We start from the raw sequence: 27,075 nt of genomic DNA, 5'->3' as shown, positions 1-27,075 counted from the left end.
CGACTGCACAAAATACAAACCTCTGTAATGGTAACCGTCGTTACTATGTCTGTGTGTGTGTGTGTGTGTGTGTGTGTGTGTGTGTGTAACTAGTTACTTTTGTAGTGGAGTAACGCAGTTAGTAAATCTGTTACTTTTTTGAGAAGTAACTAGTAACTATAACTAATTACTTTGTTAAAGTGTGTGTATATTCTAATTGTGTATTCCTTTCTTCCTTACTCAGACGCGTATGTTAAGCTAACCTTCCTGAATTCCACAGGTCATGTGACGTCCAAGTGTAAAATATTTATCTGCCTGACCTATATGAAGAAACCTTTGTCTTCCAGGTAGCCCTTTTCCAGCTATCAAATGTCACGCTCGACAACAAGCGCAAGGAGATGATTGGTTGGATCTCTCTTGGGATCAAGAGCTCCGGGGAGGAAGAGCAGCAGGTTAGAATCCTAACGGCACCACTAAGGTACACAATGTGACCGTGAACGTCATACATTGCTGTTATCTCAGCTGGGGGGAAAAAAATAGAAATGGTGTCCTCAGATGACGAAGGTGAAGGAGCCGTATGTATGTATGTATGCACCAGGGAGGATTTATCAGTAAATAGGATAAAGATAGCAATTGTGTATTAACACTAAGCCAAAACAAATGTACTACATTTAGTTGTACCAGGTATTACATTGGATGAATAAACCAAAGACACAAGGATGCTCTAATATTTTTTTTTATCATGACTGTATATTCACAATATACATAATAAGAAAGAGTCTGACAAAAGACAGGAAGCAGTACAACAGTCCACCCATATTGAGGGAACCATTGATGAACTCAATGTCCCCCTTTTTTAGTCCCCAATGCAACTCAATTTCAGCAGCAGCATATTCTACTTACTTTGAACCCTCGTCAGTTGTTTTGGAGGTTGCGTAACCTCCCGAGTGTGCTCTACTGTGGAATTTGGACTCCTTTTGTTTGCACTTAGTCATTATATCATTGTATCATTGTCGATCTTGCAAAAAAATACATAACCACAGGCAATATACTGTTTCTTTGAAATGATGTTAATATCGAAAGAAGGATAAAATATGACCACGCAGAGGAACGTCAGCATATTGTACTGTGTATATGATGTAAGGGGCTTTTACCTTTAAGGTAACTGTAGTTGTTTTAGCATAAACAAACAAAAAAATGCATAAACACAAAACTAATCTACTACAATTTGTATTACATTTGTCTTGACATCATGAAATGCAACATATGTATCAACATAAACGATTTGTAGAGTGGCTACAACTAATATTATCATTTTAACTTATATATAATACTGTTAGTTCAGTCTTGTTTCGATTTCTGGAAAGACGTTCAACATGCTAAGGTGATACACGCAAAGTTATAAAACATTTCAAAATGTACCTGCACTGTTACATAAAGTTTGTGCACAGTGGTTTCACTAAATGCCTTCAATAAACAGCATGAAAGCAATCTTCACTCGCTAAATGTACTGCAAAAAAAGGCCAGTAAGGGTAATTCATAATGCCGCCTACGGAGAACATACTAACTACTTATTTCTAAATTTTTATTTCTAAGTTGATGTTTGCCAAATACAAGGATGAAGAGTCTTGAACCAGTCATGATGTGCTATATATATATATATATATATATATATATATATATATATATATATATATATATCACTATATTGACACTTACTATGGTACCCAATAAATTAAATTAAATTAAATTAAATTAAATTAAAGGGAAAAAAATAACTTCAATTATATTAGGAAAGCAGGAAGTGAACAAATGTAACAGTTACTGATTGTAAAAGTACCAGATGGAGGGGTAGGATTTAATAAGCTTTGCTTCTTCCTACTCCTTTTGGACTTGTGGAACTGTGAACTGATTATGGGATGCACACAATTGTAATCTGATGCATGTTCTAATGAAATTAAACCATTACCATTACCAAAAGCCGTTTATGATGACAACGTAGCAACTGGATGCTAAACAAAGACATAGTCTGTCGCTTTTGGGATGTCAAAACAATCCAGTCCATAGAAACGCACAATGACTCAAACAAAACACCACAATGTGCTTAGTAATCACCATGTGCACGAAAAACTGCTGAACAAATGAAGTGTATGAACACACACACACAAACAATGGCACGGCCATGTTTCTTTGCCAAGGGTTTTTCAGCACAGAAGATTTTGTAATGATCTCTGTTTTTAGTAAGTAATAAATAAAATACATGTAATTACATTTGGCCATGTGATGATTGCATTCAAAAAACAATCTTAATACTGTACTAAAATACCCACAAAAAAAATAATAATTACTGCCACAAGAGGGCACTAAAGTACTACATCACAATGCATCCACTGTAGAAAGCAATCCAACTATCTTCTTCCACTTATCCAGAGTCAGGTCATGGGGGAATCCTGAGGCATTCCCAGGCTATTTGACAGACACAGTCTCTCCAATGTGTGCTGGGATCAGAATAGTACATATCACATGTGTTTCAATATGTTTTGACTAGGCATGCTCCAATCCGGGAGTAATTCAATGTATTCCTAATGATTAGCCAGGATAAACGGGGGCATTACTAATAAAATTAGTAATTAATTAATTCATGTTATTCACTTGGCCTTCTGACCTGTCATGCACACACGGTCGAGTCTTCTTCACATTGTTTACTTAGCGGCTGTTTGCCTTGGAAACTCACCATAGGCTGTTAAGTGTTTGCTATTCAAATGGCATATCTTGCTACCCCTGCAAGATTGTTTTTGTGGCATATACTGGCCGTCAGGGCTGCACGGCAGTCGAGTGGTTAGCACGCAGACCTCACAGCTAGGAGACCACGGTTCAATTCCACTCTCTGCAATTTCTGTGTGGAGTTTGCATGTTCTCCCCGTGCATGCGTGGGTTTTCTCCAAGTACTCCGGTTTCCTCCCACATTCCAAAAACATGCTAGGTTAATTAGCGACTCCAAATTGTCCATAGGTATGAATGTGAGTGTGAATGGTTGTTTGTCTATATGTGCCCTGGGATTGTCTGGCCACCAGTCCAGGGTGTCCTTATGTACGTTTTTTTTCTACCTAATTATGCATTTTTGGCCTTGTGCGACTTATACTCCAGTGCGACTTATGTATGTTTTTTTATACCTAATTATGCATTTTTGGCCTTGTGCGACTTAGTATACTCCAGTGCGACTTATGTATGTTTTTTTCTACCTAATTATGCATTTTTGGCATTGTGCGACATATACTCCAGTGCGACTTATGTATGTTTTTTTCTACCTAATTATGCATTTTTGGCCTTGTGCGACTTATACTCCAGTGCGACTTATGTATGTTATTTTCTACCTAATTATGCATTTTTGGCCTTGTGAGACTTATACTCCAGTGCGACTTATGTATGTTTTTTTCTACCTAATTATGCATTTTTGGCATTGTGCGACTTACTCCAGTGCGACTTATGTATGTTTTTTTCTACCTAATTATGCATTTTTGGCCTTGTGCGACTTACTCCAGTGCGACTTATGTATGTTTTTTCTACCTAATTATGAATTTTTGGCCTAGTGCGACTTATACTCCAGTGCGACTTATGTATGTTTTTTTCTACCTAATTATGAATTTTTGGCCTAGTGCGACTTATACTCCAGTGCGACTTATGTATGTTTTTTTCTACCTAATTATGCATTTTTGGCCTTGTGCGACTTATACTCCAGTGCGACTTATGTATGTTTTTTTCTACCTAATTATGCATTTTATACTCTGGAGCGACTTATAGTCCAGAAAATACGGTACTAGCCATAGATGATGAGTGTAGAAAAGCATAACATTATTTTTCACTTAAATCGTCCGATACTGATGGATACTAATAATAGAACATAGTCTACCATAGTCACATGAATGGGTTAACTTTTCCCACCACCTTATGGGGGCAAGTCTGTTCTTGACAAGATGTAAATAAATTGTGGCAAGGCCATTTTGTGCCAATTTTTAGTCATGAATGGCGTGCCAGGTGTATAACTTGTACATAAACAGAACAGTGAAAGTCGTGGTTGTGTATGTGTGTGTGTGTGTGTGTGTGTGTGCATACCGTCGAAACAAAACAAAACACTATTGACAAACCTCAAACAAGTCAGGACAGTTTTAACATTCAACAACCATTAAAAAAAAAAAATTTGCGGTGTACGATTCATCGCGACACAGGTGTACTTTCAGAGGTGATGATTTTTTCATGCTTACTATACTTTAGCCTGAGGTACGATCTGCCATTATATAACAACCTCAGCCTCTCCTTCTCACACAGGCTGATCTACCTGGACGCAACACAACACAACACGACAAGAGACACACCCTCCGTGCCCTGGTGAGTTAACATTGACATTTATAAATATATTCGGAAATATTTTCGATATTAGATATTATAAAATGCACAATTATTAATTGCTATTGTCGTTGTTGCAAATCATACACATGTGCAATTATATCGCCTGTGGTTGGGCCGATTCAGTTATTAAAAGTAGAAAGGAATTCCGAAACTGTGAGCACAGACCACATATTTTATGCTACTCTGCAAAGAAACAAACATATTTTGATATATTTTTGTAGCTATGGGAGTTTAGCATTTTTTTTTTTGTGCAAAATTCTGCATGCACCCTAGAAGGCAAGGGGTTAAAGGGAGGTCTTGCTAATTGGTTACAGTTCAAAACCCCTGTAATGGTCTCTAAAGTATAGGTACCCCATGAGTGCTTTAAAAAAAAATAATCAGCTTGTGTTTTTTTCTTTATTTTAATAATTTCCGTCACTTCCTGTAGTTCCTGTTTTGTGTTTATATTTCATTTGGCCATCAATGCTAACCCTTTATTTTAGTTTGATGGAACAAACCAAATGCAACAAGGGTTTTATATAAGATCCATGTCGTCTTCGATATTCCTTGGTTCCCTGTGAGTATCTTTGAGCTTCCTCACCCAGACCTCACTAGGAGCTACTGCTATCCTTAGACAACCTTTCATGCATTCCACTGCACAGGTTAGTCGTGTCTGTTATGACTTCACCTCCGTGTGGGAGATTCCCTTCCTTTTCGTTTATGTTCGTTTTACCTTTTCATTAGTTCCCCCCATAAACATCTTATATTCGTTTATGTTAGTTCTATTTTATGTTTTGCTGCAGTGACTCCAAATTGTCCATAGGTATGAATGTGAGTGTGAATGGTTGTTTGTCTATATGTGCCCTGTGATTGGCTGGCCACCAGTCCAGGGTGTACCCCGCCTCTCGCCCGAAGACAGCTGGGATAGGCTCCGGCATGCCCGTGACCCTCGTGAGGATAAGCGGCATAGAAAATGCATGGGTGGATGTTTTGCTGCATGGCATTCACCGTTCTTACAAGACTTTATTGATCACACCCGCTGCCATATTCTTGTATGCTGGAGGAACACTAAAATAAATCACATCACCTGATACTTGCCACATAAAATTTAACATAAAAACAGCAAAAATCGGGGGAAAAAGAGCAAAAACACATAATTCAAAGAGAAGAACCAGAAATATTGATACAAGTCAAAAATATCATAAACATAGTAACTAATTGATTGAATTAATCCTGTGAACATTTTTAGCATCATTAATGCAAGTAACCGCAATAACTAACCGGAACGATGCTTCTCATCACCAAAATCGGACCAAAACCGGTATCACAGGACCAAGTGGGGGTAAGTCACAGTTGATGAAGTACACAGCTGATCCAAACTATCACTTTAAATTTATAAACTCAAAAAGCAGCAGTGGTGGCAACTCCAATATGTAGCGTTACCTTTCAGTAGGGGCCTGCTAGCCGGCTAGTTGCTAGCCGCTAGTCGCACGGTAGTGCTAGTCGCTAGCCACTAGTCACTAGCCGCTAGTCGCTAGCCACTAGTCACTAGCCGCTAGTCGCTAGCCACTAGTCGCTAGCCGCTAGTCGCTAGCCGCTAGTTGCTAGCCGCTAGTCACTAGCCGCTAGTCGCTAGCCGCTAGCTGCTAGTCGCTAGCCGCTAGTCACATGGTAGTGCTAGTCGCTAGCCGCTAGTCACTAGCCGCTAGCCGTTAGTCACTAGCCGCTAGCCGTTAGTCACTATCCGCTAGTTGCTAGCCGCTAGTCACATGGTAGTGCTAGTCGCTAGCCGCTAGCTGCTAGCCGCTAGTCACTAGCCGCTAGCCGTTAGTCACTATCCGCTAGTTGCTAGCCGCTAGTCACTAGCCGCTATTTGCACGGTGTGGTGTGGCAAGGTGTCACTATGCCAGTAATGCGCTTCTTCGGAGTAACAACCTTAATCACAATAATAAATAAACAATTTGCGTTGTTGGCGGCCTTTTCAGAAGGCCTTATAGGCAGAATACATACATCCTGTTACTTGCATTCCGAGCTACAAAAAAAGAAATACATATTCCTGTCTCGCATAAGGATTGTTGATCATTGTCAGTGTTTAATGCACTCGACTTTGAATCACCGTGTGTGTGTGTGTGTGTATGTGGGTTTGAGCCTGCTTAACAGGAGATTGCTTTTTATTGACGTTGGATCAGGACTTGATGGGTTGGTTGACTTAGATGTGTTGTTGACATAAACGATATTGACTTAAACCGGTTCCACTGTCGATACTAGCTGGCTATCGCAATCCTCTGATGTTGGAGCAATCCTCCAAGTTATTGCTGTTATCATTCTAGGACACGCAGTCACAAAAACAAACAAGTAAATCTTAATAATATAACTCTTATTCCTAAACAGAACTCAATCCCAACAGAAATGCCTCCACCGGGTGTATGCATGAGCATCGTTAATGCACGCCACAGCAAAGACGGCTATGGAACCATCGACAACCCTGACAACTTCTTAAAGCAAGACTACCGGATGTTGAAAGAGATGTGCCTGAGCCGCCAAGTACGGTACATCGATGATATGTTCCCCCCTGACAGGAGAAGCATTGGCAACAACTTACTGAGTCCCGATGACCTGCAAAGAGTGCAGTGGCTCAGACCAGCGGTAAGGAATACGTACGATATATTCACTTTAAAAAAAAAGGTTTGCAGTCATTAGAGGTTACAGATACTAATCAGGCGGCATTTTACTTGAAATTGAATCAATCAATCTATACTCATTCACAGTCGAATCTCTGATAATTTGCATTTATTAGTAATGGTAATGGTAATGGTTTTATTTCATTTGAACATGCATCAGATTACAATTGAATGCATCACATAATCAGTTCACAGTTCCACATGACCAAAAGGAGTAGGAAGAAGCAAAGCTTATTAAATCCTACCCCTCCATCTGGCACTTTTACAATCACTAACTGTTACATTTGTTCACTTCCTGCTTTCTAATATAATTTAAGTTTTTTTATTTTATTTTTTTATTTAAATTTTTTTTTTTTAAATTATTTTAATTTTTTTAATGGTTTTATTTCATTTGAACATGCATCAGATTACAATTGAATGCATCCCATAATCAGTTCACAGTTCCACATGTCCAAAAGGAGTAGGAAGAAGCAAAGCTTATTAAATCCTACCCCTCCATCTGGTACTTTTACAATCAGTAACTCATACATTTGTTCACTTCCTGCCTTTCTAATATAATTTAAGTTTTTGTAATTTTATTTTTTTATTTAAAAAAATTGTTTTTAATTTTTTTTTATTATTTTAATTTTTTTAATGGCTTTATTTCATTTGAACATGCATCAGATTACAATTGAATGCATCACATAATCAGTTCACAATTCCACATGTCCAAAAGGAGTAGGAAGAAGCAAAGCTTATTAAATCCTACCCCTCCATCTGGTACTTTTACAATCAGTAACTGTTACATTTGTTCACTTCCTGCCTTTCTAATATAATTTAATTTTTTTTAATTTTATTTTAATTTTAATTTTTTTTTTAATTTTTTAAAATTATTTTAAGTTTTTTTTAATGGTTTTATTTCATTTGAACATGCATCAGATTACAATTGAATGCATCCCATAATCAGTTCACAGTTCCACATGTCCAAAAGGAGTAGGAAGAAGCAAAGCTTATTAAATCCTACCCCTCCATCTGGTACTTTTACAATCACTAACTGTTACATTTGTTCACTTCCTGCTTTCCTAATATAATTTAATATTTTATTTTTATAATGTACCTCGTACCGAAGTATGAGGTGATATGACCATACAATGACATAATGTTAACGTAAGTATTTACAGTATTGGCATATTAACGCAATGAGTCCACAACACTTCTGTTACAGAAACTTGTTCCCAATCCATCTTTTGTTACTGATGGCGTCTCCAGGTTTGATTTTGGTCAAGGCCTGCTTGGTAAGAAAATGACCGATACAGTATGCGTACACAGTATTTTCATGTGTTTACGAATTACGAGGGTACGAATTAGCGGACTGTTGTTCTAACGTGTTCTCTTAGGAAACTGCTGGTTTCTTGCATCCATGGGTGCACTGACATTTCAGAGAGGCATCTTCGAGCAAGTTGTTCCTCTTGACCAAAACTTTGTTCAGGACTACTGTGGGCTGTTCCATTTTCGGGTAAATATATCGCATCACAAACAAATGTTCGGAAACATTTTTTGAACCGTTTTTTAATTGTTACGTTTTATTCATGCTTTGTTCCCATGAAGGAAAAATATTGGTAACAAATAAGTAGAAAATACAATCAATACAATGTAATGTGTAACATATTTAGTATTTAACTAATTAATGAACCGTATGTAAAAGGACTTCCTGGGTTGATTTTGTATGTTTCACAACTTTCCAGTTCTGGAGATTTGGCAGATGGGTGGACGTCACCATTGACGATAAACTCCCAACACTCAATGGCACACTCATTTTTGTACACTCCAAAGACCCAACAGAGTTTTGGCCTGCTTTGTTGGAGAAAGCTTATGCTAAGTACGGAAATATATTTGCAGTTATTTTTCTCTTTAAAATGATATTTGTCTTGATTTTGTTTTTTTTTTAAATTCTAATACTTGTATCAGAGTGTGTGGATCCTACTCAGACATGAATGCTGGAACACCCAATGAGGCGTTGGTGGACTTCACGGGCGGTGTCCATATTTGTATCCAGCTGTCAGAACCACCCTCAAACCTTTGGGAGATTATGTTCAGAGCCGGACAATTCAAGTCACTGATGGGATGTGGCACTCCTCAGGGGGTAAGCGTAAAATGACTACAAATTTTATTTTGGTTCAAATTTTATTATGGTTCAAAACACAAATGACTTTTTGGAGTATACACTACATCTGTGTTTTTGAACCTTTTTTGAGCCATGGCACGTTTTTTACATTGGAAAAATCTTGTGGCACACACCACTAACCAAAACTGTTCCAAAATATCACCACGACCTCACACGTGCATCAATAAGTCCATGGGAGGAACAAGGTAGGTGTTGCCACACGGACCAATATTACATTGCTATGCTAGTCTTTACACCACAGACACTCCACAGTAGCCACGGTTTTTACGTCACCACTTTCCGACTCTTTCCGAATCACCTTTCGGGAAAAACAATGGTATCCATAGAAAGGAATATTCCAATCTCTTGTCTACATGCGTTCGTGAAAATCAACCAGAATAGTCAATAGGGCATGCCCAGTAAAATGTAAACATCAACATCACGTGATACCGACTTCCCTGAGTTTTTCTTTCACTTGTTGGAATAACTCCGTATTGCCAGTTTTCCGTTCTTCCAGTTTTGAAATTTAGTTTGAATCAAAACTTTGCTTAGTCCAGTGCCGATTGCTGGCCTCCATTTTTAAAAGTGAAGAACGTCTGGAATCTGCGTGTTACGTCATATCTGAGCATGCCCTGAAAGAACGCACCCGGGATAAAATTTAAACAGGAAAAGATCAAATTCAATCTTGATAATATTTTATAATTCAACTCAGGACATGTTTTATATAGATATATATATTCTTTTTTTAATAAAACTGTACTTGTGAATAAAGTATAGAAGGGTTTAGATTCTGTTTACAGATGGCGCTAATGCACACGAAAGCGGCTTGCCAACCGCCAATAAACAACAGAAGAAGAAAAACACCACGAAGAAGAAGAACGCAGTCTGACAACTTTCTGTTTGAGCGGGTACAAGATACAGTAAACCTCGGATATATCGGATTCAATTGTTCCCACTGGTTTTGTCCGATATAAGCGAAATCCGTTATATGCATATTCCGGAAAATGTCCGTTTTACGCATATATCGGATTTATATCCGGTATATGCGTAAATGGGATTTTATCCGTTATAAAAAGGCACTTCCTTGACTATGTTTCCAATGTACCTGGACGCGCAGGCAACGCTGCAAACGCTGCAAATGACGTCGTATAGCGGCCTGTCACGATTCGGCGAATCGGAGCGCCACGATGCGGCGATATATCCGATATATGCGAGGGAAATTTAATGGAAATGCATTGGAACGGGACTGGAGATTTTGTCCGAAATAGGCGAAATCTGTTATAAAAAAATCCGATATATGCAATGAATTTTTATTGGAAATGCATTACAGAAAAATCGGTTCTTTTTTATCTGTCTGTTGTGAGCGAATTTCCGATATATCCGAGTCCCATATATCCGAGGTTTACTGTAATACATATATGTGATTCAAGTATAATATATGTGTGTATAAGTACATTCATACTTTAGTTCTTTAGTAATGAGTAGTAGAACATAGCTAAGTTTCAACAAAATATCAATCCACAACAAATAACTGGGAAAAAGAGAAGATCTAAGCATAACTTTCACTTTGACACAAATTTAGCCTTTTTTTAGCCAAATGTCTAAACAATGATGCTACAACATAAACAAAAAATGGTTGTTGTACATGAAAAAATACATATATATTTTTTTTTTTACAAATTAACTATTTAAATTTTCCCCATTTTGTATTTCAATGGGGAAAGATGGAGGCAGATTTCCTGACACCTTGTGGTCGTTTTTTCGGCTTTTATCGTAGAGTTGCATCATCATAATCATCTCTTTGTGCCTCTTGTGCGACTTAAGTGCTGTTTTTGGTTTCGTTAGTGTGTCTGTCTGACTTCCTGTTGTGTCCTGTTGTCCGAAATAGGCGAAATCCGTTATAAGAAATCCGATATATGCAATGAATTTTTATTGGAAATGCATTACGGAAAAATTGGCTCTTTTTTATCTGTCCGTTGTGAGCGAATTTCCGATATATCCGAGTCCGATATATCCCAGGTTTACTGTACCTCAATCGGATTGGTTAAAGGAATATTCCATCCCTGTTCAATTCTTTCCGTTTGAGCAAATAAACCAAATGCAATTGGAATATTTGGGTCCATATATTCATGGCTATTGACATAATATTTGCAAATGATGATTAATAAATGTTAATTATAAAAAGTGATATTGGATAATTCCTCACGGCACATTCCTGACGGTTTCTCAAGGTACACTAGTGTGCCGCGGGACAGTGGTTGAAAATCACATGTGTCGAAGTCATAATTTTAACTCTAGCAAAACATGCCGGGGAATGCGGAATCTGCCCCTTCCGCAGATCCACACTCTTCCCTGTTATACATGTCACGGATTATGACGTTTTTGTACGGAATATAAAAATACTGTAGCTTTTGTCGATCAACTTTATTAACTACGCCGAAACAACCGCAGTCATACTGTATATCCGCGGACTATCAGCTTCAGTCGCAGGCACCCCTCCCTGTCGTTTTTCAACGGCAGCTTTCAATTGCGCATAATTCCCGGGATTAATTCAACTGGTGACATGACAACATACTGGAACGCTCAAGCTCGATCTTTGTACTGAAAACAGATCTCAGGTCACGGTAGTTACAGTAGACGCCATGTTCATTCAGAGCCATTGAGCAAGCTTTTCACTTGAAAGAAAAGCTTCCAGTCAGAAAGAAATATATCATAAAGGGGTGAAGGTACTTCTGATGTCTAAATAAACACGGAGCATTCCACCTTGCTGTTCCGTCACCCTGCGCTTATCTAATACATGCCTGCTATGACTTGTAGAAGACATCTGCCAACACCGTTTTGCCCAATGGATTGGTCGAAGGCCACGCCTACACTATCACCGGAGTCAGACAGGTGAACTGCTGTTCTGCCTTTTCTGTTAAAGGGGACCTATTATCAGTAAGATGTTAACATTTAAATTTTTTTCAATATTTCCGCATTCATTGGGGTGCTGCAATGACATCAGCCACCCTCTGGGTTCCTCTGGCTCCCTTTGATGGACAGAGGCAGCACTGCTGTGCTCAAACGAAATGTATTACATTATTTTTAACTTGTATTGGTACATGTTTGTATATTAATTATATTTATTATTTATATATTTATTATTAATAATTAAAAAATGTTGATTTTACTAAATAAGTTCATGAAAATGTAATCTATAACATCATGGGAATTAACTAAATAATACTAGGGCTGTCAATCAATTAAAATATTTGATCGTGATTAATTGCATTTTGGCCTAGTTAACTCAATTAATCACATTAATCGCAGATGGAAAAAAGCTTTGTGCATTTGGAAGTGAGCCCTGAAAGACGTTTGGGATGGTTCAAAACGCTCGGTTTCAAAAGGCGTGGTCAAACTGCCTCTTTGTGATGTCACAGACGGGCGGATCTCCTTATATGGTTCATAGCTTAGGAAGCACTTTTGACGTGTGGCCAATCACAACAGAGTGGACAGAATGAGCATAATAGGTCCCCTTTAATGAAAATAAAACTCGTATAAGAAGGTTAGGTTCGATTCCAACCGGGTGTTCTTGTTGTGTTTATGGAGCAGATGATGAGTCGCGGGCAAGTCGTAAAAATGGTGCGTTTGTTGAACCCCTGGGGCAAAGTGGAATGGAACGGAGACTGGAGTGACGGGTAAGGACCAATATCTATCAAGACCCAACAATTCACGATGTCACGTTGAGACTCGCATAGTGAAAAACGGTGTCAAAAAACCTTGCTATCTGCTTTCACTTTCTTAATAAAACCAAGTGCCAAGAACCTTTAGAAAATGAATTTAAAATGCTCTATGAGTCTTCACTGGTGGGTCAAGGTCTGGTCATCTGGGCCTGTACAAAAAAAAAACTGAAACTCTGGAGCCAGAAGCTGCCAGCCCCTGTTATGTATGTAACAGTCACGTTGTTATTATTAATACCGGTATTTATTGCATGTGTGAAGACAATAAATTGCAGTTGAAGACAAAAAAGACATTTCTCCAAAATGCATTTCAAGGTCACCTCTGTGGAAAACAGTGAGCCAACAGGATCGAGATATGTGTCTCGCTGTTTTTGACAATGGAGAGTTTTGGTAAGCACGTTCGCATTAGTTCCCAAATATGCATAATAGTACAATATTCACGTTTTATGTCATTTTAAAAGCATTGTATCCAAGCTGTATGTTATTCTATGTGACCATTCCAACAGGATGTGCCTGGAAGATTTCTGTAGATTCTACGATGACCTTGACATTTGCTGTCTATGCCCCGAATTCCTTGACGGAGAGTCATCCTGCCATTGGAAAACGTCCTTCTACGAGGGCAGATGGCTCGCTGGGAAAACAGCCGGAGGATGCATGAACTTCCCAGGTACATTTGGGATAACAAAATTCTAAATGCAAGAATAGTGTATGAATTTAGCAAAATTTGAGCAAAAAAGAACACAATATGACATTCAATCACATGTCTTTTAAGATGCCGTACAACCAACTTTTGAAAGTTTCAGCTTGAGCATTTTAGCTAGTTGCCGTACACAAACAACAACAAAAATGGAGGTTCCACTGATTTTCACATCACATCAAATTATCCAGAAAATTTGGTAAATTATTACATGGTAATGGTTTAATTTCATTTGAACATGCATCAGATTACAATTGAGTGCATCCCATCATCAGTTCATATAATTTAATTTTTATTTTATTATTTTTTTTTTTTTTTTGTAAATTTTTTAAATTGTTTAATTTCATTTGAACATGCATCAGATTACAATTGAATGCATCCCATAATCAGTTCCCAGTTCCACATGTCCAAAAGGAGTAGGAAGAAGCAAAGCTTATTAAATCCTACCCCTCCATCTGGTAATTTTACAATCAGTAACTGTTACATTTGTTCACTTCCTGCTTTCTAATATAATTTAATTTTTTTTATTTATTTTTTTTATTTAAATTAAATTTTTTTAATTAAATTTAAAAAAATATTTTAATTTTTTTTAATGGTTTTATTTAATTTGAACATGCGTCAGATTACAATTGAATGCATCCCATAATCAGTTCCCAGTTCCACATGTCCAAAAGGAGTAGGAAGAAGCAAAGCTTATTAAATCCTACCCCTCCATCTGGTAATTTTACAATCAGTAACTGTTACATTTGTTCACTTCCTGCTTTCTAATATAATTTAATTTTTTTTATTTATTTTTTTTATTTAAATTAAATTTTTTTAATTAAATTTAAAAAAATATTTTAATTTTTTTTAATGGTTTTATTTAATTTGAACATGCGTCAGATTACAATTGAATGCATCACATAATCAGTTCACAGTTCCACATGTCCAAAAGCAGTAGGAAGAAGCAAGGCTTTGTTCACTTCCTGCCTTTCTAATATAATTTAAGTTTTTTTAGTAGAATTTTTGCATTAAAAATAAAAAAAAAAGTTTTTTTTAATTATTTTAATTTTTTTTTATGGTTTTATTTCATTAGAACATGCATCAGATTACAATTGAATGCATCCCATAATCAGTTCCCAGTTCCACATGTCCAAAAGGAGTAGGAAGAAGCAAAGCTTATTAAATCCTACCCCTCCATCTGGTACTTTTACAATCACTAACTGTTACATTTGTTCACTTCCTGCCTTTCTAATGTAATTTAAGGGTTTTTTTATTTAATTTTTTATTTACTTCCAAAAGGAGTAGGAAGAAGCAAAGCTTAAACGGTCAAATTGTTTGTTTACTGTACAGATAGCTTCTGGACTAATCCGCAGTACCGAGTAACGATTGACAAGCTAGAAGGTGCATGTGCTGCCAAACAAGGGGACATCAACATGCTGGTGTCGCTCATGCAGAAGCCGGACAAAAGAAACAGAGCACTGGTCAAGAATCTCCACATTGGATTCTCCGTTTTTGAGGTGAATATTTCCATTGCAGATGATTTAAAAATCGAGTTGTATTATTTATTTTAATGAAGTCATAGGAATCAACAAACTTTTTTTTTTCTGTCCCTAACACGAACCACGTTTCGTCACCCAGGTTCCAGAAGAAGTGAGTGTATTTCCATCCTTACCAGTACAACCTCGTGATTATGTTTTTCTAAAGATGGGTACTTCACAGTACATTATCCTGTGCATCAAATGTGATTCCAGTTGAAGCCCCAGAAGGGGAAGTTTCCCGCCGCTTTCTTCAGCAGGAACCGACCTGTTGCTCAGTCAAAAAAATACTTAAATGCCCGTGAAGTGATGGAACTCATCGCGTTGAAACCTGGCGAATACCTGATTGTACCATCCACCTTTAACGCTAACGAGACTGCCTCCTTCATCCTGACCATCCTCTCCAAGTCAGAGACCCACATTCAGTAAGATATTAACGTTTACATTTTTCCAATAATGCATTGTGTCTGAGCGACGCATTCATTGGGGTGCTGCAATGACATCAGCCACCCTCTGGGTTCCTCTGGCTCCCTTTGATGGACAGAGGCAGCACTGCTGTGCTCAAACGAAATGCATTATTATATATATTATTATATTATTTTTAACTTGTATTGGTACATGTTTGTATATTATATTTATTCCTGCAAAAAGTATGTTCATTTTATTAAATACGTTCATGAAAATGTAACCTATAACATCGTGGGAATTAACTAAATAATACGAGGGCTGTCAATCGATTAAATTATTTGATCTCAATTAATCGTTTTTTTTTTGCCCATAGTTAACTCACAATTAATCGCATTTAATCGCAGATGGAAATATGTTTTTATGCTGTGCTGCAATGACATCAGCCACCCTCTGGGTTCCTCTGGCTCCCTTATGGCTCCCTATTATATTATTTTTAACTTGTATTGGTATACATGTTTGTATATTAATTGTATTTATTATTTATATATTTATTATTAATAATAAAAATGTTGATTTTACTAAATAAGTTCATGAAAATGTAATCTATAACATCATGGGAATTAACTAAATAATACTAGGGCTGTCAATCAATTAAAATATTTGATCGTGATTAATTGCATTTTGGTCTAGTTAACTCAATTAATCACATTTAATCGCAGATGGAAAAAAGTTGTTATCTATAATAAGTAGGGAAAATCTATTTGTGGTAAACAATTTGATATGCAACTACAATGATAATTACATCAAATTTCATGTATAGTGTTAATTATCTTATAATTGATATTAGTGAGTGAATTTTAGGTGATACTGAAGCAGCAACGTTTGTTTAAAAAAACGTTTAGTACAAATTGTTACGATTATGGTGATTTTTTTTGTCAAGTAAATCCTTTGTACGTTCTCCTTCCGTAGTGAGAATTCCGGTGGCCATGACCATGACCATGAACATGGACATACGGACGTGGAAGAGGTTGGGATTCAAACATGTTACTAGCACTTTGTTTTTTCATTATATATTATTTTTTCCTTCTAATTGTTTTGCAGTCCAAGGAGAATAAGGACATGAAAATCTTGTTCCAGCAATTGTTTGACAAGGTAATACTATATGTGCATCCACCCTTTTTCCTCCAATTGAATACCTTAAAATATACCTGATTAAATCAAACTAGCATCTCTGCAATGCTCCGTCACCAATAGTAGCGCAACACTCAGGAAATAAGAACTCAACTTTTCAATGTGAAAGTTGGAGAGTGGACAATTTCAACTGGGACTTTCCGTTTGGCACACCCATTTGTTTTATGCCTGAATGAAGCAGGGATCATAACTTCATCGGTCTTGTTTTGCTTCCTTCAGCACGCCTCTTGACATACAGGTATGCGCTGTCACGCCAAGCTAATGCCAGTTAATCACAAAATCCTGTTTCATTACAGTATGATGAAGTGGACGCCGTGTTGCTTCAGAAGCTTCTCAATGATAAAGTCTTGAAAGGTATCGTTTGGAAATGTTCCACCAATGGAACAATCAAAGGAGGACTCATTGTGTGGTTCTGATGTGTTTGTTTGGATAGAGGACTTGAAAAATGGGGACTTCAGCATCGATGCGTGCCGCAGCATGGTTGCGTTGATGAGCGTATCCTTTATTTAAGTGATACAGAAAATATTTTCATTATGTGGTCGGGTCGATGGAAGGACTGGACCAAGCAAAAACGTTTATGTGGGTCTTTATTCCCGACTGGACATGGAATGTTCAGCATTAACAATAATAAGACTGTCCCTAGAACTGAATATTGGTCCTACTAGGTGCTGGGTATCCTGACTTGCACCAACTAAAATCTGCACTTCCAGAAAACATAGAAAAGATTATTAAACACAATAGACATTAAAAAATCATCAAATAAATGTTAATTGTAGAGTCACATAACACACACAATTACAAAACACGCCAACTTTAGCTACACTCACAGCTAGCATTAGCATTACTGCGGTTAGCACACAACCTTTTCTGTGTAAACATCGTCAACGTACAATGTCATCCACCGATATATTACCCCATCCATGAAATTTCATCCACTATTATATTCATTTTTTGAGTTATTTTCAATTTACTTTAGTGTTTACAGCGATTTCAAACAGCCCCAAGATCTAGCGCTAGCCACCTTGTCGGCTTTACTTCCTGATCTCGCGGTAGCCCCACTATCGTACTCTCGCAAGATTTCCCCCTCCATTCAGCTCTGCCTTGCTCTTAAAGCAACAGTGCTATAGGGAGGGCGGCACAATATCAGTCCACCTGGCTACTCATAGCGGTATTACCCACAGAAGTACATTACATAGAAGTACGTTTTTGTCGCCGCGAGTCCGCCATCTTGTGTGGCACTACTTTGTTCGTTTTCGACTTTCAACGTTTTTACTGATTGTTTCTGAAATTCTGAACGCGATAAGGCATTAAAACGCCCCAATGCGCGGCTGTAAACTACTTATATATACCTATACACTGCACACGCAGAACTGCCAAGTTTTGCTACACAAGATGGCGGCGTGAGCACTGAAGCAATGCGCGGCGGCGACACTGCGCTCTGTGTGTTGTTCCATCTTTCTATTTGTGTGGGTATTAGCATGTGTGAAGTATGTCCAAGTCTTACACCTTGATGTTAATCTGAAAAGACACCTGGCACTGGAAAACTGAATGCTGAGCAACTGTTTGATCTGTGGACCAAGATTGTCATGTACAAGGTAAAGGCATATATTTAAAAAAATCAATAAACAATAGCTTTTTGCTAACTACTGATGCTATTGCTTGTATACAATGGGAATTGTGTGTAGTTGCGTATAGCCTCCAGTAGAGGGGGGTAATAACAGTAATTAAACATTAGTCTATTTTGAAACAACTAGAAAGTCCAGTTGTTGATTTATTGTGATTTGAGCATAACGTTTTTTTGTTTTTGTTTTTTTTTTTATCTCAAGGATGTTTTCTTGCGCACTGATGTGTCACAAAATGGAGGCCTGTCACTGAGAGAGCTGAAGAATTCCATGTACGCTTTAGGTAAAGGCATCTTATTTATTATGTGTACGACGGAATGGACAGTTCTTTAACTATTTGAGTGCATTCACACTTTTTATTTTTTTTTTACAATAAAACAAAGAAAGGTGGTGATTTAAAATACATTTAAAACATTATCAATATCCATCAAAATACAATAATTATTACAATACAATAAAATAAAATACAATGCAAACAAACAACCCAGATTAGGCACAGCAAGCGAAATAAAACAATAAAAGCATAAATACTGCGGATTTCAGAAAACAACCGATGGAATGATGCAGCGCTCTACAAGAAGCAATGTAGTCTGTAAAATTAAATAATAATAAAAAAAATCCAAAAATTGTTACAACTATAATGATGAAAATGGTAATATTAATGATGATTAAATATTGTTGATAATAACAATAAAAATGGTAATAATGATAACGATTATAACAATAATGATAATATAATCACAATAATAATATTACAATGATAATAATAACAGGGGAAAACAAGACATGATTATATCTTGCAAAAAGGGGTAGGCATTTTTTTCAGAAGCTTTTGCTTCTTTTAAAAAAAATTAATAAAAATAAATAAAAATAAAAAATCCAAAAATTGTTACAACTATAATGATGAAAATGGTAATATTAATGATGATTACAGTAATGGTGATAATAATAACAATAATAATGGTAATAATAATAATGATTATAACAATAATGATAATAATGACAATATAATAACAATAATAATATTACAATGATAATGATAATAACAATAATAATATTACAATAATAATAACAGGGGAAAACAAAAAAATGGTAATATTAATGATGATTAAATATTGGTGATAATAACAATAAAAATGGTAATAATGATAACGATTATAACAATAATGATAATAATGACAATATCATAACAATAATAATATTACAATGATAATAATAAAAAGGGAAAATAAGACAGTGGCATGAACATGATTATATCTTGCAAAAAAGGGGTAGGCATTTATATTTATATTTTTAAGCTTTTGCTTCTTTTTAAAAAAGTAAAAAAAAAAAAAATGAAAATATTGTTACAACTATAATGATGAAAATGGTAATATTAATGATGATATAATAACGGTGATAATAATGGAAATAATGATAACGATTATAACAATAATGATAATAATGACAATATAATAACAATAATAATGATATAATATGTAATAATAACAGGGGAAAACAAGACTGTGGCAAATGTAAATATACTATACAATATAATAATAAACTATAATATATAAATGTAAATAATGGAAAGTTATATTTTGATTGATGCAAGAAATGCACTGTAATGTTTCATATATTTGTCCCCCCCCCCAAAAAAATAAATTTCTTGGTCTGGTTCAAAACAATTGAGTCATCAGCCGCTAAAGGGTGTCTATATTATTGAAATATGTAATTAATACAACCCAGGCCATATTTCTGCTCCTATCCTTGTGTCTCTCCAGGAACAAGGGTCAGTGAAGATATGTTAAATATGCTGCTTTTACGCTACGGGACCCCTTCTGGCCATGTAACGCTGGAGAACTTCATCAGTCTGGCTCTTCGCCTTGGCTTCATGAAAAGTAGGTCCATATGGATAAATACTCCTGGTGGATCTCATGGAAAATATGTTACATATTCCATCCTCACACCAGTTTGGATTTGTGTGTCAGACTCTCAACTTTCTTATTCTCAATCTCCTCTTCAGAAATCTTCAACCGCTTTTCTGATGGAATGACCGTGACGCTCCGGGAATCCGAGGTAAAAAAAAAAAAAAAGAGCTTGACAACCACGTAGCGTTACATCAGTGTAGTTAATGCAGCTAATGCTAGGTGTCAGCTAGCATACAGTATATTGGTACACAACTGGATTCTCTCTCTCTCTATATCTATCTCTCTATATCTATCTTTCTATCTCTATATATCCATCTCTCTATATCTCTATATCTATCTCTATCTCTCTATATGTATATCTATCTCTCTATAGCTATCTCTCTATCTCTCTATATCTATCTCTCTATCTCTATCTATCTCTCTATCTCTATCTATCTCTATCTATCTCTCTATATCTATCTCTCGATCTCTCTCTATCTATCTCTCTATATCTCGCCATCGCTCTATCTCTATCTATCTCTATATCTCTATCTCTATTTCTCTCTCTCTCTCTCTCTCTCTCTCTCTCTATCTATATCTATCTCTCTATATCTCTTTCTATATCTCTATGTATATCTATCTTTCTATCTCTATATCTATCTTTCTATCTCTATATCTCTATATCTATCTCTATATGTCTATATCTCTCTATCTCTCTATCTCTGTATTAACACAGTTTGATAATTGATTTGTATTTTCCAGTGGATGTACATTTCCATGTGCAACTAAAAGGAAGTCCCATGATGTCAGAAGAAAGGCAAGACAAAGTGTGACTTGTATGGTATGGTACTAGATATGGTAGATATGGAAGATATGGAAGATATGGTAGATATGGTAGATATGGTAGATATGGAAGATATGGCAGATATGGCAGATATGGTAGATATGGAAGACATGGTAGACATGGTAGATATGGTAGATATGGAAGATATGGAAGATATGGAAGATATGGTAGATATGGCAGATATGGCAGATATGGTAGATATGGTAGATATGGAAGATGTGGTAGATATGGAAGATATAGTAGATATGGAAGATATGGTAGATATGATAGATATGGTAGATGTGGAAGATGTGGTAGATATGGTAGATATGGTAGATATGGAAGATATGGAAGATGTGGTAGATGTGGAAGATATGGTAGATATGGTAGATATGGAAGATATGGTAGATATGGAAGATATGGTAGATATGGTAGATATGGTAGATATGGAAGATATGGTAGATATGGAAGATATGGTAGATATGGAAGATATGGAAGATATGGTAGATATGGTAGATATGGCAGATATGGCAGATATGGTAGATATGGTAGATATGGAAGATGTGGTAGATATGGTAGATATGGAAGATATGGAAGATATGGTAGATATGATAGATATGGTAGATGTGGAAGATGTGGTAGATATGGTAGATATGGTAGATATGGAAGATATGGAAGATGTGGTAGATATGGTAGATATGGAAGATATGGTAGATATGGAAGATATGGTAGATATGGTAGATATGGAAGATATGGTAGATATGGAAGATATGGTAGATATGGTAGATATGGTCGATATGGTAGATATGGTAGATATGGTAGATATGGTAGATATGGTCGATATGGTAGATATGGTAGATATGGTAGATATGGTAGATACGTATTCTGTACTAAGTGGAACATAGAACTAGAATAGTGAGCTTTTAAAATCCAGCTTTGTGAATGTGACTGGAATGATAATGTTTTGTATCAACTAATATTCAATAAAACCCTTCAAACCCAATTCCATTTTTTTTAAAAAGTCACATATTTCATGACTGGGAATACACAACATTCATGAAAACTAAAGTATGCGACATCTCCATGGGTCAGGTTCTCTGGTTCTCTGGATCCACTTCACTGAGGGTTGCCTGGGGGCAGGAATCACATTGGCTTTCAATCTTTTCATTTTTAGTTTCAATTATATATTTCTTGTAATATGTGTTGACAAATATGGGTCAACTACAGTTTACAGTTACACTATTTTATTTTTTCAATATAATTTTTTAATTTGTGGAACTGTGAACTGATTATGGGATGCACTTAATTGTAATTTGATGCATGTTCAAATGAAATTAAACCATTAAAAAAATAAATAAATAAAATAAAAAACATTTTTTTTAAAATTCAAATTAATAAAATAAAAATAACTTAAATTATATCAGAAAGGCGGGAAGTGAACAAATGTAAGTTATTTTTATTTTATTTTTTTAATTTATTTTTTTTTAATGGTTTTTAATTTTTTTTGTAATATATTTTTTACAATTATTTTTTAATGGTTTAATTTCATTTGAACATGCATCAGATTACAATTGAATGCATCCCATAATCAGTTCCCAGTTCCACATGTCCAAAAGGAGTAGGAAGAAGCAAAGCTTATTAAATCCTACCCCTCCATCTGGTACTTTTACAATCAGTAACTGTTACATTTGTTCACTTCCTGCTTTACTAATATAATTTAAGTTTTTTTTTATGTGTCTTTTAATTTTTTATAACATTTTTTAATGGTTTAATTTTATTTCAACATATAATGATACATATAATTAAATTTTTGATTTTATTTTGTATTATTATTTTTTTAATGTGGTTTTTAATTTTTTTATTTACATTTTTTAATGGTTTAATTTCATTTCAACATGCTTCAGATTACAATTGAATGCATCCCATAATCAGTTCACAGTTCCACATGTCCAAAAGGAGTAGGAAGAAGCAAAGCTTATTAAATCCTACCCCTCCATCTGGTACTTTTACAATCAGTAACTCATACATTTGTTCACTTCCTGCTTTACTAATATAATTAAAAATGGTACATACCATCACACTGTGGAGGTTTGTCATTCCACTCATGTCCCTCACAAGAAATCACAGCAGCGCCGGTTAATTTAAAGCCATAATAACAGGAGTAAAGAGCCTCCAATTTGCCAGGCATCGAGGACAGCACGTAATCACCATTCTTGATCTGTCCTGGAGAGCCACATCTTTTCAAATCTGGGAGGGGGGGGGTCATATTAAATATATTAAAACACACACACAAATGATGGAATAGTGATGGAATTACAAAAAAAACCAAAAAACCCACCTTGGCTTTTGTCCTCTTTCCACGCCTCCAAGTTCATTGCTGGTAAATGTTGACAAGAGACGTAACCCGAAGGGTACTTCTCAAATATGAATGCATCAGGATGGACTTCCGTGATGTCGCTATTGTCACAGATGATCTTCGACAGAGAAACCTTCAACAGTTCATCCCTCTGCTGTTGGTTGAACGTAGCATCTGATTCCCACCAGAACCTTCAGAAACACAAACTCACAAGTAAACGATAAAAAATAGTCCTGGTCGATTTGGACTTTCACCATCTTGGATTGGATTAGATATCTAAATGTACCGTTGTAATGCTTTATCATTAATAATCATCATAAAAATGGTAATGGTTTAATTTCATTTGAACATGCATCAGATTACAATTGAATGCAAAAAAAACAACCTTAAACTGTATTATGGAAAGCAGGAAGTGAACAAATGTAACAGTTACTGATTGTAAAAGTACCAGATGGAGGGCTAGGATTTAATAAGCTTTGCTTCTTCCTACTCCTTTTGGACATGTGGAACTGTGAACTGATTATGGGATGCATTCAATTGTAATCTGATGCATGTTCAAATTAAATTAAACCATTAAAAAGATTATTTAAAAAATTACAAAAAAAAAAAATTATTAAAAAATACAATTAAATAAAATTAAATGATATTGGGAAAGCAGGAAGTGAACAAATGTAACAGTTAGTGATTGTAAAAGTACCAGATGGAGGGGTAGGATTTAATAAGCTTTGCTTCTTCCTACTCCTTTTGGACATGTGGAACTGGGAACTGATTATGGGATGCATTCAATTGTAATCTGATGCATGTTCATTTGAAATAAAACCAATAAAATATAATAATAAAAAAATTATTACAAAAAATAAAAAAACATTTAAAAAAAAATTAAATTAATAAAATAAAAAGAACTTAAATTATATTAGAAAGGCAGGAAGTAAACAAATGTAAGTTATTTTTATTTTATTTTTGTAATATTTTTTAATGGTTTTTAATTTTTTTGTAATCATTTTTTTTAATTTCATTTGAACATGCATCAGATTACAATTGAATGCATCCCATAATCAGTTCCCAGTTCCACATGTCCAAAAGGAGTAGGAAGAAGCAAAGCTTATTAAATCCTACCCCTCCATCTGGTACTTTTACAATCAGTAACTGTTACATTTGTTCACTTCCTGCTTTCCTAATATGATTTAAGTTTTTTTTATTTGTTTTTCGTATTTTTGTCACGTACCGAAGTACTCGGTGATATGAGCATCCAATGACATAATGGGTACCATAGTAAGTGTCAATATAGTGATATATATGGTTCATGACTCTTCATCTATGTAGTATTCCTCCCAAATACTAGGTTTGAGGTATTTCCAGTGTGTATCTCACCTGTCACCATCACGAAGAGCTTTCATCTGCTTTCCAATCAGGCAGGCAAAGACAGGACCAACTCTAGCCCCGGGTAGAAAGGCCTCAACAAGTCCTCCCAGCCATACGTCAACGTTGTCAGGGTGTTTGTATAGTTGAAGGATTCTCTCGGCAACATTAACATCTTTTACGACGCGTGTAAAGTCCTCAAGTGTTCGAATCCGCTTTAGTCCACAAAACTCTCTCCAGTCATTGTAACCTGAAAAGGACATTGAATGAAGTTAACTCGGTGGACGAGTGGTTAGCGCGCAGACCTCACGGCTAGGAGACCAGGGTTCAATTCCGCCCTCTGCCATCTCTGTGTGGGGTTTGCATGTTCTCCCCGTGCATGCGTGGGTTTTCTCCGGGTACTCCGGTTTCCTCCCACATTCCAAAAACATGCTAGGTTAATTAGCCACTCCAAATTGTCCATAGGTATGAATGTGAGTGTGAATGGTTGTTTGTCTATATGTGCCCTGTGATTGGCTGGCCACCAGTCCAGGGTGAAGACAGCTGGGATAGGCTCCAGCAACCCTCGTGACGATAAGCAGTAGAAAATTAATGAATGTTTTCCTGCACACATGCATGCATTTTCAAATTAAATAAAACCATTAAAAAAACATTTCGAATTACCAAAAACATTTTTGTAAAAATGTAAACAAATTAAAAAAAAATTTTAATTAAATTTAATTAAAAAAAAATATATTATGAAAGCAGGAAGTGAACAAATGTAACAGTTACTGATTGTAAAAGTACCAGATGGAGGGGTAGGATTTAATAAGCTTTGCTTCTTCCTACTCCTTTTGGACATGTGGAACTGGGAACTGATTATGGGATGCATTCAATTGTAATCTGATGCATTTTCAAATTAAATAAAACCATAAAAAAACATTTCAAATTACCAAAAACATTTTTTTTAAATGTAAACAAATAAAAAAAAAAAATAATAATTTAATAAAAAATACAAAAAACTATATTATGAAAGCAGGAAGTGAACAAATGTAACAGTTACTGATTGTAAAAGTACCAGATGGAGGGGTAGGATTTAATAAGCTTTGCTTCTTCCTACTCCTTTTGGACATGTGGAACTGGGAACTGATTATGTGATGCAGTCAATTGTAATCTGATGCATGTTCAAATGAAATTAAACCATTACCATTACCATTACATTTATCTGTAATGTGCAGTGATGCAGATGAGCCCGGAGGAAGAAGACGTAGTACCTGGGAGACCATGATCTCGTCCTCTCTGCAGGTTGAGTGAAGCCAGGTCCATAGGTTGTTGAATATTTATGACAACCAGCCTCTCCGTCGCCTCCTCCTGCACCAGAGTGTTTGCATTGCTGGCTGCTGCTTGCGTTCCAGTTGTACCTCTCAGGATTGGTTCGATTCCACCTGGGAAGGAAAGAATGTTTCAATTTGTTCTCAAACCCAAGATGTGACACACAGATGTCTTTAATTGCTTCTGAAATATGAATGGATGGATGGGTTCTTTGTTGGACTACATTCAGAAGATCACCATTTATTTTTAGTGGATCAGGAAGGGTCGATCATTCCTACTCCTTTTGGACATGTGGAACTGGGAACTGATTATGGGATGCATTCAATTGTAATCTGATGCATGTTCAAATGAAATTAAACCATTAAAAAATTGTAATAAAAAAAAAATTAATAAAAAAAACCAACAACTTAAATTATATTAGAAAGGCAGGAAGTGAACAAATGTAACAGTTACTGTTAAATTCAACCATAAAAATAACATTAAAAATTACAAAAAATAATGAAATTAATGAAATTAAAACAACATTTTTTTAAAAAATTAAATTTAAAAAATAAAATAAAAAAACTTAAATTATATTAGGAAAGCAGGAAGTGAACAAATGTAACAGTTAGTGATTGTAAAAGTACCAGATGGATGGGGTAGGATTTAATAAGCTTTGCTTCTTCCTACTCCTTTTGGACATGTGGAACTGTGAACTGATTATGGGATGCATTCAATTGTAATCTGATGCATGTTCAAATGAAATTAAACCTTAAAAAAACATTTAAAATTACAAAAAATAATTAAATTAATTAAATTAAAACAACTTTTTTTTTAAAATTAAATTTAAAAAATAAAATAACTTAAATTATATTAGGAAAGCAGGAAGTGACATGTGGAACTGTGAACAGATTATGTGATGCATTCAATTGTAATCTGATGCATGTTCAAATGAAATAAAAACATTACCATTACCATTACCATTACAATGGCTCTTTTGATAGTAAAGGTTGCC

At 35.7% G+C, this 27,075-nt stretch overlaps 2 protein-coding genes across 7 annotated transcripts in view; one reads left to right on the top strand and one right to left on the bottom strand.

Moving 5' to 3' along the window:
- The first annotated feature begins 326 nt into the window (after positions 1-326).
- LOC131140248 (calpain-1 catalytic subunit-like) lies at positions 327-21,142 on the top strand. 3 transcript variants are annotated; one of them, XM_058090495.1, is made up of 23 exons: positions 327-431; positions 4,306-4,365; positions 6,757-7,011; positions 8,251-8,320; positions 8,423-8,541; positions 8,771-8,904; positions 8,994-9,168; positions 12,007-12,081; positions 12,781-12,866; positions 13,224-13,298; positions 13,415-13,575; positions 14,938-15,104; positions 15,226-15,237; positions 15,339-15,547; positions 16,500-16,557; positions 16,632-16,682; positions 17,018-17,075; positions 17,155-17,216; positions 18,248-18,316; positions 18,548-18,626; positions 20,107-20,223; positions 20,349-20,401; positions 20,995-21,142. In XM_058090495.1, the coding sequence occupies exons 1-23, from the start codon at positions 378-380 to the stop codon at positions 21,019-21,021; spliced, it is 2,226 nt and encodes a 741-aa protein (XP_057946478.1). In that variant the 5' UTR covers positions 327-377; the 3' UTR covers positions 21,022-21,142. The 3 variants fall into 3 exon arrangements, with proteins under 3 accessions (XP_057946478.1, XP_057946479.1, XP_057946480.1); XM_058090496.1 differs by lacking the exon at positions 327-431 and adding an exon at positions 4,172-4,219; XM_058090497.1 differs by lacking the exon at positions 327-431 and adding an exon at positions 4,201-4,219 and having other exon boundaries at positions 6,773-7,011.
- Positions 18,777-27,075, bottom strand: part of LOC131140247 (thyroid peroxidase-like) — a 21,142-nt gene continuing 12,843 nt past the window's right edge. For all 4 annotated transcript variants that reach the window (XM_058090491.1, XM_058090490.1, XM_058090493.1 and 1 more), the window contains 5 exons: positions 26,024-26,194; positions 24,783-25,020; positions 23,394-23,602; positions 23,129-23,302; positions 18,777-22,185 (listed from right to left, as the gene is read on the bottom strand). In XM_058090491.1, the coding sequence (XP_057946474.1) occupies positions 22,172-22,185; positions 23,129-23,302; positions 23,394-23,602; positions 24,783-25,020; positions 26,024-26,194 (806 nt within the window). In that variant the 3' untranslated portion in view covers positions 18,777-22,171. The remainder of the gene's footprint in view (positions 22,186-23,128; positions 23,303-23,393; positions 23,603-24,782; positions 25,021-26,023; positions 26,195-27,075) is intronic.

The sequence above is a fragment of the Doryrhamphus excisus genome, chromosome 13 (genome assembly GCF_030265055.1).
Source record: "Doryrhamphus excisus isolate RoL2022-K1 chromosome 13, RoL_Dexc_1.0, whole genome shotgun sequence".
In the NCBI taxonomy this organism is placed as follows: Eukaryota; Metazoa; Chordata; class Actinopteri; order Syngnathiformes; family Syngnathidae; genus Doryrhamphus; species Doryrhamphus excisus.
The sequence above is the reverse complement of the archived record's forward strand: the minus strand, read 5'-3'. Positions and strand labels throughout refer to the sequence as shown.

Coding starts and splice junctions, on each gene's coding strand:
- LOC131140248 (XM_058090495.1), top strand. CDS start 378: ATGATTGGTTGGATCTCTCTTGGGATCAAGAGCTCCGGGGAGGAAGAG. Junction 8,321..8,422: donor TTTTGGTCAAGGCCTGCTTG/GTAAGAAAATGA, acceptor GTGTTCTCTTAG/GAAACTGCTGGTTTCTTGCA. Junction 17,076..17,154: donor CAATGATAAAGTCTTGAAAG/GTATCGTTTGGA, acceptor TTGTTTGGATAG/AGGACTTGAAAAATGGGGAC.